At 33.8% G+C, this 16,615-nt stretch overlaps 1 protein-coding gene across 1 annotated transcript in view; it reads left to right on the forward strand.

Moving 5' to 3' along the window:
• Nucleotides 1-16,615, forward strand: part of gab2 (GRB2-associated binding protein 2) — a 65,236-nt gene that overhangs the window by 20,221 nt on the left and 28,400 nt on the right. Inside the window, exon 2 of the mRNA XM_058799634.1 lies at nt 10,297-10,600. Within this exon, the coding sequence (XP_058655617.1) occupies nt 10,297-10,600 (304 nt within the window). The remainder of the gene's footprint in view (nt 1-10,296; nt 10,601-16,615) is intronic.

The following is a 16,615-nucleotide window of genomic DNA, read 5'->3' on the forward strand; positions in this document are numbered from 1 at the left end:
ATTTATTAACTTGAAGTGCTCTTTAATGTATTATTTAAAATGTAAATACATTTTTTATGAATTGTTTTATTTTGATTAATTCATTCATTCATTCATTAGTTATTAATTGATTAATTTCAACCTTTCAAAGAAATGTGAAGTTTCAGAGAATGTTTAAAAATATATTTTATTTTCAAATCTCATTTTGTTTATTTGTGAAAAAATAAAAAATAAAAAAATCTCTTTACACTCATTTGTGGATCACAATCCATGTATTTGAAAATATGAAACAATTCTAACCCCATACAAATTCATGCATTCATCTGTGTCTTCCCGATCTGTTTACAATGTTCTTTAACACATCTTTCTTTCTTTTTCTGTCTCTCTTTCCTGGAATGTGTGTTGTCATGTGACCCTGTTATCGATTAACTGTTACCTCTGCGGTCACACAGATTCGCTTGCTGGACAACAGTATGTCAGATGAAAATTTTATGGAATTATGGGTGGACTTCATAATTTTAACTAATTCAGTTTTATAACTGATTGACAACAGGCTGTACAGAGATGACAATGAGACAGAAAGAGAGGCAATATTGGAGTCAAAGGGAGCTACCCATGTGACCTACATAAAAGCAGCTGCTCACCCCGAAGTTTGCCTGGCCAAACCGCCACTGTCTGCTTTAAAACAAAGACCCCAACCGCCCCGTGTGCTACCGAGGCCTGACCTTTATAAAAGTAGAGTCTAGATGAGCGATGCAGCTCAACAGTCATGTGTTTGCTCAGCTGTGAGTGTGTGTTTGTCTGTATGTATGGAACAGGTACTACAGGTGGGACACTTCAGGTAGATTATTTCCCCTTAAAAGATTAAATGATGTTGACGACTTTATTCCTTATAATGGTCTTTGTTTATCGTACAAAAGTAAACAAAAAATGTATTTAAAAATAATATTAATAAAAGCAATTAGGGCAGCAGGATTCGAGAAAAATCGAATTAGATTAGCTTTCCTGTAGCTCAAATAGTAGAGCATGGCGCTAGCAACACCAAGATCATGGGTTTGATTCCCAGGGAAAGCAAGAGCTGATAAAATGTAAAAACTGTAACTTGAATGCAATGTAAGTCGCTTTGGATAAAAGCGTCTGCTAAATGCATAAATGTAAATGTATTATTTATTTATTTTAAATTACATTTAAATAAATTCCAGGTTTGTTTATATATCAGTATAGAAAGAAAGTAAAACAAATATATTTTACTGTAAAATAAAAAACAATCAGTTTTACAATAATAATAATAATTTTATTTGACAAATACAACTGCAAATGTACAATACTAATATTTATTGTTGTCTTAATTTAACATTTTCAAACATTAAATCATCAAACTTTTATTTTGATGAAAAATATGCAGGTAGCTATTTAAGCTTCTCTTTGGTTGAAAACACCTCATTACAAGTATGTTTTATTTATGAGTTTTCAAATAACCGTGCATGCCCTAATAATAATGTATATTAACATTTTGTTATTAATAAATAGTAATAATACAAATGTATTCATCTATCTTTTACTGCACAAAACACTTTGTTATCAGCACAAACCTTGTTGCATATGAACCCATATTGCATAACCCATAAAATACCACTCAGTACACTTTTCATCTGCCACAATTTGTTTCCCAATGCCTATATGTGGGCTTTGCTGAGTTCCTCTGTAGATGACCCAAGTTTGTTTTGTTTGTTTGTTTCTCTTACAGTATTGTTTAGTGTCTCTATAAATAGAGTTTGTGTGAGTTATCGGCTTAGAAAAGACAAAGGCCTTTGGCCAGAGAATAAACAAAAGGCTTTTTTGCATCTAATTTTAGACGGTGACTCCTTCAAAACAATTTGGATTTTCCCTTTTCCTTCGATGTTTCCTTTACACAAATCTGAAATAGATTTAGCTTGTTTTAACCTCAGTGAGGGTTTATTGAGCAACTAGATGACTAAGAAATGATTTTACAATGTATTCCACATAGACGGCTCAGTTTATGATGAGCCGCAGATCAGCGCATGATTAGACTTGCCGTGTTTCCATTTTGTCTGATTAAGATGGCATGTGTGCTGGTGCAGCGTCCTTGAGGAGCGCCAATCAATAATCAACCTTTGGATTCATGCCATTGCATTCCCATTGATCAACACTGTCGCCTTCAGCAACATGCCACACATCGGTCATATGATCAGTTTCATTATTCTTTATCATATAGCTCATTCCTCCTTTGCTATAGTACAACTGCGACTGTCCACTTTTTCAGTAGTCCTGGTTCCAGAAGTGTTTCTCAGTCACTTTCATCATAGGAAAGTTCTACAAACATTATTTTAATACATAAAAGTGTAACTTTTGGTTAAGCTCATTAAACTTCATTAAGCAATTTATTCAGTGTTTTAGACTGATTACAAAAATGTTATATATATATGCAGATCAGTGCTGCACAAAAATGTCTTTAATAATTTTATTTGATATATTTGTCATAATTTCTTCAATTCAAACCAAATATTTTTATCTAATTCAAATTTGATACATTTTGAGGAACTAATCCCAAAATTGCGAGATTCCATGACATTCCATTTTATACAGTAAATTATATATATTTTTAGTTTATTTAAAAGTATTTCTGGCTATGTTTTCCACATTGCAACATTGCAAAATTCATGAGGCCCTTTCTTAAATTCTTAAAATCAGGGAATTTACTACTTATCCCATAAAACACTGCAAATGACAAAAACAAATAATTATGGTACAATAAAAAAGCACTGATTTAAAGTAATTGATTGTATTTATAAAACAATTTTTTAACGATATTTAGCAAAATATTGTAGTTTGAAAGTATTGGTAGACTTATTTTATTCCATCATGGGCACATAGCAGAGTAAAGTGGTATTAGTTTAGAGCACCACTTTGATCTTTTAGACTTCAGGATATTTTAGTGAGAGCTTCCTGAAAATCTTTCCGATATATCATCAACTTCTGCAACAGGTTTTCCCATCTTCTCTATTTGGACTTCTCTAGTTCTGTAGCTTCTAACTTTCAGTTTCTATCTTCAAAAACACAATATAGCACAAAGGTGAAATTAAGAACTTTTCAAATAGCTAATAATTCATAGCTTTTCAAACTTAGATTTGGTCTTTTTGTCATAAAAAGATATTGCATGGCTCCAGAAGATTTTATATAATGCATGTGTTGTGTATATATAAATTTGTGGAGCTTGTCATCCCTGTCACTTTCACCGTATGGAAAAGAGGGGTTTGTTCATATGTCATCTGCCTGATTTGATACATTCTTATTCTTAAATACGTGGTATATTTTTCTGGTTGTTGACAGTATTTTCTGCTTGATACAGTGATATCTGTTAGTTACATTTTTACCCTATGGGGTGGCTTAAAATGAAAGGGAAAACAACTAGTTTTTAATTAGTTAATTAACAAATTCTAATTTTGTTAATGGTTAAAAACTGAACAAACCTTAGTCCTTTAAAAACCATGCAAAGCACATAAAAGGCTCTTCTAATCTGAGACCAGCAGTGACATATGTGCTAAATGTAGTAGTTGGGTCATGCAGACCTCCTTCAACTGATCTGGGCTTTGTTCCAAATCTCATTTAGTCATGTTACAGCCATGAGAGTGCCATAAATTCAAATGAGAAGAGGGTGAGATGCACTAAAGTGATTGCATCTCTTTCCCTCTCCTCAACTCTCTTTTGCTCTCATCTTTCTTTCATTGCACTCTCACTCACTCGCTCGTAAAACAAACCAATCAGTTAGATGGAATAAAACTGGGATGTATAGTTTACAGAATTCATTTAACGGTAAGGAGCAGGTCTCTAGTTAAGTATGTGTCATCAGGTGAATGTTTACGTCATGTCCTTTCATGTTGACGGTACATCTGAATGGGTGTGGCCAGAGATGCTTTTGAGGGAGGAGCTTCTCATACCACAAAAGCTGCCACACCAAAAACCACAAACAAGGATCTACTACGGATGTGTTCAAACAACAACAAAAGCCCATCAGTAATCTACAGAGTCCGGTTATTAAATAACATGCTATTATTTAGAGCAAAGAATGATTAAACAAGATGAGGTATTTCCAGGAAATCCGCCTAAAATTGATTTTGCCGAATCCATACCAATGATTGATTAAACTGAAAGTGAAACATGTTATGGTGATACAGTAAACAATTCTGTCGCAGGAAAGATCGTTTCTGTTTTGTCATCATTTACTCAGCCTAATTCCTCTCATTCCAAACTGGTTACACGAGTTTTTTTTTTTTTTTTTCATGAAACACAAAAGGAGAATACTGCCTTAAAATATCTACAGTCCATACAGTTGATGAACTATTTTATTTTCTGATCACAAGATACATCAACGTCATTGATATTGACATGCTATTAATAAAGGAATAGTTCACCCCGAAATGAAAATTAGCTGAAAATGTACTCACGCCTCAGGCCGTCCAAGATGTAAATGAGTTTGTTTCTTCATCAGAACAGATTTTGAGAAATTTAGCATTACATCATTTGCTCACCAATGGATCCTCTGTAGTGAATGGGTGCCGTCAGAGTTCAAACAGCTCATAAAAAAACAAAACGCAATGATCTTGCCAAAATACATGTCTATAATCCATAATAACACTTCCTCCAGTGTAAAAACCTACCTTCACATCATAATCCATGCATACATATTTGTTTAGACCTGTTTAGGACAGTTTTCTCAGATACAGATTTGTGCATATTTCTCTCCTGATACAGACAAGACAGCTTTTTTTAACTGAGAAAAGCAATAGTATGGATTGAGGACTCATATTTTTAGCTGTAAGCAACAGTTTGAAGTTAAAATGACTTTTTGGATTTGTTTATTAAACAAGCAGCTTTTTACTTCACAAGATGTTAACTGATGGTCTGGAGTCGTGTGGATTTCTTGTGGATTATTGTGATGTTTTTATCAGCTGTTTGGACTCTTATTCTGACGGCACCCATTCACTGCAGAGCATCCACTGGTGAGCAAGGGATGTAATGCTACATTTCTTGAATTCTTTTCTGATGAATGAACAAACTGATATGATCTTTAATATTTAAATGTTGATTGCAATTTAAAATACTTATATAAACATAATAATAATAATAATAATAATAAAACACTTAAACATTTTTTGAAGACTATCACTAGAAAATAACATGATCCATTTCCGGTAACAAAAGTGCATTATTGGTAACAGCAAACCTTAACTATAAAACTGCACAAAATCCAGTTGCCCATGTCTATGCCTAGCCATTCTGAGCTTTAGTGCTGAAGTGTTGATAAAGTGTTCTTGCTCCCTCAGTCTCCAGTCATTCAGCTGTGTGTAGACAGTGATGTCTATATGTCATTTATCAGTCTGCAAGAAATACACACGGGGAACATGGAAAGACTGTTTGTTTTTTGGCCAGAGGTTTGCTCTTGTCTGATGATTCAAAAATAGAAATGCATCAAAACAGGTTGTTATTGGTGGAAATTATTTCACAGCACTGCGGAAGTCTTTGATCTCATCTGATAATCTGATTGGTCAATGTGGCTTTCTGTAGTCAGATATTTTATCATAATAACTAGGACTGTAAAATTAATATTGATTTAGATCATTTTATATATGTATAAAGTAATAGTAAAATTAATACTACTACTACTACTACTACTACTACTACTAATAATAATAATAATAATAATAGGTAAAACATTATTAATCATGCCTCCCAGATCTATACATAATGTAAATTCCATACAAAATGATAGACTCCATAGTAAATTGTATTGTTGTGCACTCCAATCCGTGATTTATGATATCCAATATGAAAAATAATATGGAAAACAAACAACATATTGACTTTTAAAGCCGTGTTTGTTTTATGCAACAATAAAGGTTTTGCATGATCTTTATTTAGATGATTTAATGTAATTAATTATGCTCATTTCAATGAATTTTATTAAAATTAAATTGATTAAAAGTTTTTTTCTTCCCACAAATATGGGTTAAACTCCAACCAGTATTTAATTATTTATTTATTTATTTGATAAATAGCTATATAAGTTGGACAATGTTAGACTTATGCAGTCATATGGTCATTATCATAAAATAACCCCTGAATGTTGTCCTTTGTGTAGTTGATGAAAATGGCCATTTTTTAACGTCATTGTTACATTTCTGTTGCATGTGGTTAAAGAAGAAGAGTCAATTTACATTCAGAGCAGGGAAATTCCCAACTAGTGTGCATGAAGCACCTGTGCGTTTGTACGTGAGTGGAAACCCTTATATATATTTATTTTTCTGAGGAAGTGTGCATGTGTATCACGTAAAAATTAATGGATTGTCAAACAGAAAATAAGCAGATATGTGTATCAGTGTAAAGTATAAGGTAAAGCTTAACAAAAAAACAAAAACAATTCTCCGGAATCACATCAGAGCAGAAAAATGATTCAGTTCTCAGATATTTACAACTATACTGCATCTAAATTTGGAGGCACTGATAATTTCCTGTTTTGCTTGAACAGCAGGGCAGAAAGCTGCCAGCACATCCTCACTTCTGAGTGATCTAAAGCCAGTCATATTCAGGGGATACAGCAGTGATATGATAATGCTCATAATGTGATGTACCAACAAACTACTATTTCTGTAGTATACAGTATGTTTACTGTGCACAGTATGCAGATTTTCTGTTGGACGATTAAGCAGAATTCCTTGTTTTCCTAAACTTTTTCAGTGTTCACAACCGTTTTTTGGCACGTTAAACTGATTAGCACTGTCATTACCAGTAAAATGAGACAAGAAGTTAGCATTTAATTACAAGGAACACATACCAAATAAGAAAAACAGATGTCCAGAGGCATTTGGTCACTAAAAGTAAACAATGAAATATAGTTCCTATATCTTACAATTTATTTTATGCCACAAGTAAACCTTTAAAAATGAATGAACACACACACACATATACACACAATTCTCATTTACTTTCTTGCTGTTGAATTAAAATGTATTAATTCAAAAATGTTGTAATTTTTTAGTGAAACAGAATTAAAAAATAAATATATAAAAGAAAATAAAAAGTAAAATCATAAAATTATTGAATTATTTTACAATGAATCATTGTAAGTGTAAGTGTATTTTAATAATGTTAAACTATATATACAACTCTGTATTAAACAATGATGTTGTTTTATAAACTAATTATTGAAATACCGTTACAATATATGCATGATATTCATGAGATACAATACCATTCAAAATCTGAGGTCAGTATTTATTTATTTATTTTAAAATATTTATAAATGTTACCGTAAGGACATTTATAATGTTACAATATAATGTTTTTATTATTACTATAAAGTTTAAAAATTATTTATAAATTTTATAAATTTAAAATTATTATAAAGAATCATGAAAAATAACCCACAAAATATTAAGCAGTTGTCAACATTGATAATTATAACAAATGTTCAAAAAGTTTCTTAAAATTCCTATTTTTTGTAACATTTTCAGTGGTGTTCGCAACCCATTTTTGGCACTCGCTGAACTAAACATGAGGTCGTATGACAACTATAATGTAAATATTTCTATGCATATTGCATACTGTTTCATATTCTTTAAAAAAAAATTAAATACTAGTCAGTGTGCAGTATATACTACTAGTTAATGTGCAGTATATACTAGTCGGTGTGCAGTATATACTAGTTAGTGTGCAGTATATACTAGTTAGTGTGCAGTAAGCAGTGTACTGGTGTCCCAGGCCGACTGGAGTGAGAGGTTGGTCAACAGCAGGCTTGAGAAAACACAGGATGTGTAGTAGGATCCATTTTCCTCTTCCTGTCGGACAGTGAGGCTGGATACAGGACCGGGAAGAGCGGGGGTGTTGCGCTTAGTGGAAACAGTGTCCTTGGTTCCCTGGTTTGGTGGCGGAGGTGGCTCTGTGTGTGTGTGTGTGTCAGTGTTGATGGAAGAAAGAGAGCCTGTGGGATCCTGTGTGTCAGCAAGAGCCGCAGAGAGCGAGAGAGCGAGAGTGAGCGAGCGATATGGGGCGGAAGTAAACTTCTGGCATTGGGCCACAGAACCTATTTCCATCATCCGGCTGTTTGTACTTTTTTTGTCAGTGTGGAAATAACTCTATACACTGGACATCTAAATATTTCAAGATGTACTATTTATTTATTTAAAATTATTGAATTTAATTTAATTTTTTCAATTAAAATGACAATGTTTTTCTGTTGCATGTGGTTAAAGCAGAAGAGTCAATTTACATTCAAATCAGGGAAATTCCCAACTACTCCGCCTGAAGCACCTGTGTGTTTATACACAAGTGGGAATCCTTATATTTGTTGAGGTAGTGTAGTGTGCCTGTGTGTCTCGTAAAAATTCATGGATCATCAAACAGTAGACTAGCAGGTGTGTGTGTGTGCCATTATTGCATTTACCATAATGGAGTTCATGCAGCGTATCTCTGAGTGTGTGTGCGTGTGCGTGTCTGTGTTTGTTTCCCCCTTAAAGCTCTATCTAAGCAGGAAACAGTGTGTGGGAGTAGCACCTGTCTCAAATAAGCCACTCACACACACACTTATACACAAAATGGAACACACACTCGCAGAAACACACTTGGAGCCCAATCTTGGTTTTGATCAGTGTTAACCAAGCACAAACTGAAGACTTATTTAACTCTTCTTTTGAATGAGCATTTCATGTTGAGAGGCTTCATATTTTGTTGTTCGATATTTCTGTATTATTGAAATTAACAGTAAAATGTGACAAGAAGTTACAATTGACTGTGATGGAAAAAGGATCATAATAAAACCAAATAAGAAAAACAGATGTCTATAAGCATTTACTACTAAAACAAATGTAATAATACCTCGTTATTTTTTTTTTTCAGGGAAACATGGTGTATACATTTTAAAATTGTAAAATGTTATAAAATTATTGAACTGTCATTGTACATGTATTATATATAATGTACAACTGTGCATTAAATAATGACTGATTTTAATATATATATATATATATATATATATATATATATATATATATATATATATAATTACTTAGACTACCAAAAGTTTTTGGTTTTTATTTTAAATAAAGAAATTAATACTTCTATTTAGCAAGGATGCATTATTTCAATCAAATGTGACAGTAAAGACATTTAAAATGTAGATTTTATATATGTATATATACAGTATATAGACATATAGGTTTCTGAAGGATCATATGACACTGAAAATTCAGCTTGGCCATTACAGGAATAAATGACATATTACAATATAGAAAAAAATATTTTATTTTAAAATGTAATATTATTTTTTACAATATTGTTTTTTTTATTATTATTATTAATTTATTGCTTTATTATTATTTATAATTTTTATTTAATCTATCTATATCTATCTGTCTGACTGTCTGTCTTGTCTGTCTGTCTGTCTGACTGTCTGTCTGTCTTGTCTGTCTGACTGTCTGTCTGTCTGTCTGTCTGTCTCTGTCTGTCTGTCTGTCTGTCTGACTGTCTGTCTGTCTGTCTGTCTTGTCTGTCTGTCTGACTGTCTGTCTGTCTGTCTGTCTGACTGTCTGTCTGACTGTCTGTCTGTCTGTCTGACTGTCTGTCTGTCTGACTGTCTGTCTTGTCTGTCTGTCTGTCTGTCTGACTGTCTGTCTTGTCTGACTGTCTGTCTGACTGTCTGTCTGTCTTGTCTGTCTGTCTTGTCTGTCTGACTGTCTGTCTGACTGTCTGTCTTGTCTGACTGTCTGTCTTGTCTGTCTTGTCTGTCTGTCTGTCTGTCTGTCTGTCTGTCTGTCTGTCTGACTGACTGTCTGTCTGACTATCTGTCTGTCTGTCTGTCTGTCTGTCTTGTCTGTCTGACTGTCTGTCTGACTGTCTGTCTTGTCTGACTGTCTGTCTTGTCTGTCTGTCTGTCTGTCTGTCTGTCTGTCTGTCTGACTGACTGTCTTGTCTGTCTGACTGTCTGTCTGACTGTCTGTCTTGTCTGTCTGACTGTCTGTCTTGTCTGACTGTCTGTCTTGTCTGTCTGTCTGTCTGTCTGTCTTGTCTGTCTGTCTGACTGTCTGTCTTGTCTGACTGTCTGTCTTGTCTGACTGTCTGTCTGACTGTCTGTCTTGTCTGACTGTCTGTCTTGTCTGTCTGTCTGACTGTCTGTCTTGTCTGTCTGTCTGTCTGTCTGTCTGACTGTCTGTCTTGTCTGTCTGTCTTGTTTGTCAAAAATATATATAATAATAACACAAACTTCAATAAATCCTTGCTTCGTTGTTATTGTTATGTCTGTAGGCTTGGAAGAAGCGCTGGTTTATCCTGCGTAGCGGGCGTATGAGTGGAGACCCGGATGTTCTTGAGTACTACAAGAGTGACCATGCCAAAAAGCCCATTCGCATCATCGACCTGCACTGCTGCGAGCAGGTGGACGCCGGCCTCACCTTCAAACGCAAAGAGTTCCAGGACAGCTTTGTGTTCGACATCAAGACGGCTGAGAGAACCTTCTACCTGGTGGCAGAGACGGAGGAGGAGATGAACCGCTGGGTGCGCTCCATCTGTCAGCTGTGTGGATTCAACCAGTCAGAGGACAACCATCACGGTAGGAGAACACGTCTGTGTTTGTGTTCACAATCAACAGTTTTGGGGCTGATTCTGTTGAATTTAGCTTCAGCTATAGGCAATGTTAACGCGGTAACCAAATTCAATATATTTACTGTATGCCATTATCAATGGTTTTACAGTAACAATGCTCTCATCTGGAGCAATATGCTATTTTTTTCTCTGAGACAGATAGAAAACAATCATATGGAACCTGATGCCATATCTTATTGCTCTCCTTTTTTTCTCTCTCTGTCATTTGAGAAAGTTGGGCTGGACCAGCCTTGCCAAATGGATGCAGTGTCTGAAAGGTTTATTGATTTTTTTTTTTCCCTTTTGTTTTGTTAAAGAAAGGGAGGGAACACTGCCCATTATTGCAGGCATAGTGTTTGTTTTTATTCTAGAGACAGTTAAACGCTGGTCATTTTTGACGTAAAGAGGACTTTGTCATTGTGGGATCTGGCACCTTATATATATGCTTATATTAGTTCAAGTGCACGTTTTTACTGTAAAATAAGAGAATGAACTCTAAATAAGCTGAAAAAAATCTGTATATTAATATACAGTATGTTATATAATAATTTTATGTCTGGTTTGCTATCCTTGTGGGGACTCTCCATAGGCGTAATGCTTTTTCTACTGTACAGACCGTATATTCTATCGGCCAAACCAACCCTATACCTAAACCTACCCCTTACAGGAAACTTTCTGCATTTTTACATTTCCAAAAAACTTAATTCTGTGTGATTTATTAGCTTGTTTACCCGTGGGGACCTCAATTTAGGTCCCCTCAGTGACACGAGTCCCCATGAGTCCCCACCTGAATAGAAAAACAGGTACACACACACACGATTTCTAACAAGGAATGGTTTGCCTAAAAATGAATATTTAATTATCATTTACTCACCGGGTTTGATGTCAGTGATGACACTGGTTTTCACCTATTTCTCAACCAATTATAACATGATGACAGTTTTAATTTCTGGGTGAACACTTCTTTAATTAGGTTCTCTCTCATAATGCCTTACATATTTCTGATGAAAAGCTGAACATGTGTGATTCATTACTTTGTTTACAAATCTGGATGGTTCAGCATGAAAAATGCATATTGAGCTTATGATTGATATTTACAGTGAAGCCTTTGCTTTTTGAAAGTATCTAACTTGATGTTGATATATATGGCAGATATTATTCATTGGGAGTGTGAAAACTGGGGCTAAAAGCAAAGAGGCTGAAAATGAGCTTGTGATGCTATTCATGAACAACGTCATTGGAGTTTATTAGTATAAAGGTGTGGCAACTTTAATATACACAAGTATCACTCAAATTATCTATCATCTTTTTTATCTAGCAGAACCAGATTGTTCTCTCTGTATTGTGTCTTTTAAAAAAAGATTCTCCCTTGAACTAATTTCACACAGATTTGTTGTCCATTGTATTACTGATGTATGATGGTTGATACGTGGTTTTTATGGGGTATACATTAACTGCAGCAAGTGTCCTAAATGCAATTGTATTATATGCTCCATGTTCTCTTGCTAAAAGATCAGTTTCCACCCACTGAGGAGTGTACATTTTCACTCGATGAGCAATAGAGGTCGACGGTCTTGGTAATGAGAAAGTCATGCACAGTTTTTTGGCAGTCACCGACCAAAGCATGAGAACCTTATCTGACCTTTTTCAACAGGCCAGCCAGCAGTGCTTGACTTCTGGGTCACACAACTCATACAAATACACCCTCAGCCTGCCTACTCACCTTCTGTGAAACGGGTGTATTTTCCAGATTTCCAGCCAAGGAGATTATTTTTATTTTATTTTATTTTATTTTATTTTTTTTTATTTATTTTTTATTTTATTTTATTTTATTTATTGTAAAATAAATTCTAAAAATACAGAGAATAAATATAAAATATAGCTTTTATTTCCACTTTATAATTTTACCTTTTACCTTTATAATTTTATTTATTTATTCTATCTATTTTATCTATTTATTTATCATTTTGACTGCACTGACATTATCGGATGAGAACAAAACTTAAACTGAAAATGCTAAAGATTACTTTTTATTTTATTTTTTTTTTTATTTAATATTTTATTTTTAAATAAACTAAATTCTAAACATACAGAGAGAATAAATACAAAAGAGTAGCTTTTGTTTCTGTTTTATAATTGTATTAATAAAATATATAATAAAATTCATACTAGAAAAATAAAAATAATTTAATGAATAACTTAATTAATTTTATCTTTTTTTTTTTTTTACTGCACTGACATTATCGGATGAAAACAAAACTTGAACTGAAAGTACTACATAAATATGACTATTTATTTATTTTTTTAAACTGAATTCTATTAATAATTTTATTTATAAAATTATATAATTGAATACTAGTAAAATAAAGATACTATAAAATTCAATTAAAAATATTACTGGATTTTGTTGATTTGTTTAGAAATATGTATGCATTAACGCATAGTAAAACATCAGCTATATCTTGACTATTATCATATATACGAAGGCCACAATGTTTTAGAATGACCCTTGTCATAAAATACCCAACAAAACCCACATTTCTGGTCATAGATCCAGATGTAAAGACCCCAGCCACCTCATGACCTTCTGTGTTCTTACGCACACACACACGCACACACACACACACACACACACACACACACCCACCTCCTCTGGCAAAACAGTAAAGGCTGATTTGAAACAGAACCATTTTTTATGAGATGCAGCCACAGTCTCCTAGAGAATAAAACACACACCGTAACTGCAATGTAGATCAGAGCGGCTCTCCTCCCCTCCCCAGATAAATGCTGCGCTCGACCTCTCTTTTCCCCAAGCAAGTATCAAGTTGTCAGCTGCGCTGTGAGCATGAAAAATGGGAGAGACCAGTTTGCCTCAGAGGAGGTTAGCATTGATAGTCGGTCGGCAGTACATCGAGGCTGTTTGCTGGAGCTTTGGGGACATGAATCCCACATGTGATGGTTCAAAGGAATCAAACAAAAGTGTGTCAAGTGCAAATAGACGGAGGCTGATTCTGTAATTCTGTGTGGTTGAGTGCTGATATGTGTATTAAGCGTAGCTAATTTTGTCACATGACTGAAATGTCACACAACATGACAGATGAAAATACAATGGATATCAAATGAAAATGTGGCCTTCAATAGTAGAATTATTGAGGTCAGCATATCTTTTACAATATTTTTCTTCATATAGATTTTTAAAAGAAATTAATACTTTTATTAGGCAAAGCATTAAATTGATCAAAAGTGATAAAGACATTTATTATATTACAAAAGATTTTTATTTTGAATAAATTCTGTTCTTTAAACTTTCTGTTCATCACTGTTTAACATTGATAATAATAATAAATGTTTCTTGTGCAGCAAGTCAGCATATTATAATGATTTCTGAAGAATCATGTGACAAGACTGGAGTAATGATGCTGAAAACTCAGCTTTGTCATCACAAGAAAAAAATACTTAATTACTAAAAATAATACATTACCATTTTAAAGTATATTAAAATAGAAAACAATTTTTTTTACTGTATTTTTGGTAGTTGTGTCAAACAATTAATCGTGATTAATCGCATCCAAAATAAAAGTTTTTGTTTACGTAACGTGTGTATTTATATATACATAATAAATATACACAGTATACACATATTATGTAAACAAAAACTTTTATTTTGGATGCGATTAATCGCGATTAATCGTTTGACAGCACTATTTGTTGGTGAAAGGCATGCAGACTTGGTGAGAAAATTTTTGAATAAAATGAAACAAGCTAAAGCAAATGGAAATACCGTATATTATTTTATATTAGTTCATCTGCCATTATATTTTTGAGCAGTCCTACCATGGAAATCATCTTATTTTGCATTAAAAAGCTTTCAGATCTGGTTCACACAATCCTCTGATTAGTTTTGCACATATAGACTATAAAACATGTAGCTAGTTAGACATCTACATGCAAAGATAGAAGCTCATATATTTAGGTGAGTTCCTCATTTGTGACGCTGGACCACAAAACCAGTCTTAAGTCGCTGGGGTATATTTGTAGCAATAGCCAAAAATACATTGTATGGTTCAAAATTATAGATTTTTCTTTTATGCCAAAAATCTTTAGGATATTAAGATCACTTTCCATGAAGATATTTAATAAATTTCCTACTGTGAATATATCAAAACTTAATTTTTGATTAGTAATATGCATTGCTAAGAACTTCATTTGGACAACTTTAAAGACAATTTTCTCAATATTTAGATTTTTTTGCACCCTCAGATTCCAGATTTTCAAATAGTTGTATATCTCGGCCAAATATTGGCCTATCATAACAAACCACACATCAATGGAAAGCTTATTTATTCAGCTTTCATATGATGTATAAATTGACCCTTATGTTTTGTGGTCCAGGGTCACATTTCGTCCGTACACAGTTCATATAATAAATCCATCTACAGTACATATTCACACTGTGGAAGTCACATTTTTTCAATGTCCTCATCCCTCTGTGTCCGTGCAAGTTTCCACAGAAATTCAAGTCCGGCAGATTGATTGGTGTCAGTGAAGTGTCTGGCCACTGGAGAACAGACGTGTTCTCCTCATGTCACTCCAGTGCTGTCTGATACAGAGTTTTAGCTGTATGTTGGTCTTCCATACACAGAGTGCTGCAGTAATGACTTATTTTTGTTGACCAAAACCAAGCCTCGCTTTGTTTATATGTCATGCTCTTGCAAACTATTCTACATCAAAAAGTTACTTAAGGGAAAATGTTTTTAAATAAAGAATGAAAGAGTCAGAAGCTTAATGGTGATAACGTTGAAGTCATTCATCCATTGTATAGTTTGTTTATAGTCTACGTTTAGCTTTTATACGTTTAGCTGACGATTATATTTAGGCTTTTAAATTCATAGAAGTTGTGTTCATTTGTGAAGATTATCATTATGAACCAAACATGCAAGAATCAAGATTTTGATGGTCACAGAGCTTATTTTCTCCAAAAAGCCAATAGAAAAATCCTATCGGTTCTGTGTTGAGGGAACAAATACTAAATTAGCCTACAAAAATATGTCATCACTGCAGCACTCTATTGGAGGCCGCAAATACATAAATAAATAACATACACTAATGAGTAGGTAATGTTTTATGTCCTATATCTAGCGTTACTCTGAAATGAATCCAACTTGAAGGCATTTTTGAGTTTTACATGGGAAAAAGTCATTTGAGGGGTCCAGCGTGCTGTTTTTTTTCTCATTGATAAAAGTGTCCCAGCTGATTTCTGAGGTTGTGGCCTCTGTAGTAGCTGAACAGCAGGAGATCTTTGAACATGTTCTTACCAATCTCATCCACGCTGAGAATACGCCAATGTTTGTTGAACTATGAATGGTGTAGGTGGTTCAGCAGACATTGGAGGATTTTTTAGCTCTTTTTAAGGCTGGCTTCATTGATTCAACCTTTGATTCTTCAAGTGAAGCAAAATGTTTATTGTATTTTTGAACAACTTCCATTTTGTCTTGTTATGATTCCAGTGTTGGCCATTGTATTCAAATGTTAAAGGCATACTTCACCCAAATTTGAAAATTTTCTCATCAGTTATTTAACATTTACCCTCATGTCTTCCCAGACAGTGCTGGGTAGATTACCTACAAATTGTAGTCTGTTAAGGTCTTTGCACACTGAGTCTGAAATTTTTGCACGTTGAAAAATAAATACGACCTCGCGTTGTGTCAATCACGTTTACACAGTGCCTCTGAAACATTCGTCCGTCATAAAAAAATCTGGGTAAGATTCGATTTTCTGTGTTTTTGCCTCCAAAGCAAGCATTTTGATAGGAAAGGATAGGAATATGAAAAAAACAGACTCAGTGTGCAAGAACATGATGAAAACTGTAGTTAGTAATGTAGTCTAGGTTACTCATTTTAGGTAATGTATTCTGACTACTTAGATTACTTATAGATTATTTCTTACGATTAAACGTACCATGCTGAAATAAAAAAGCAAAGAG

Source organism: Onychostoma macrolepis, chromosome 15 (genome assembly GCF_012432095.1).
Source record: "Onychostoma macrolepis isolate SWU-2019 chromosome 15, ASM1243209v1, whole genome shotgun sequence".
In the NCBI taxonomy this organism is placed as follows: domain Eukaryota; kingdom Metazoa; phylum Chordata; class Actinopteri; order Cypriniformes; family Cyprinidae; genus Onychostoma; species Onychostoma macrolepis.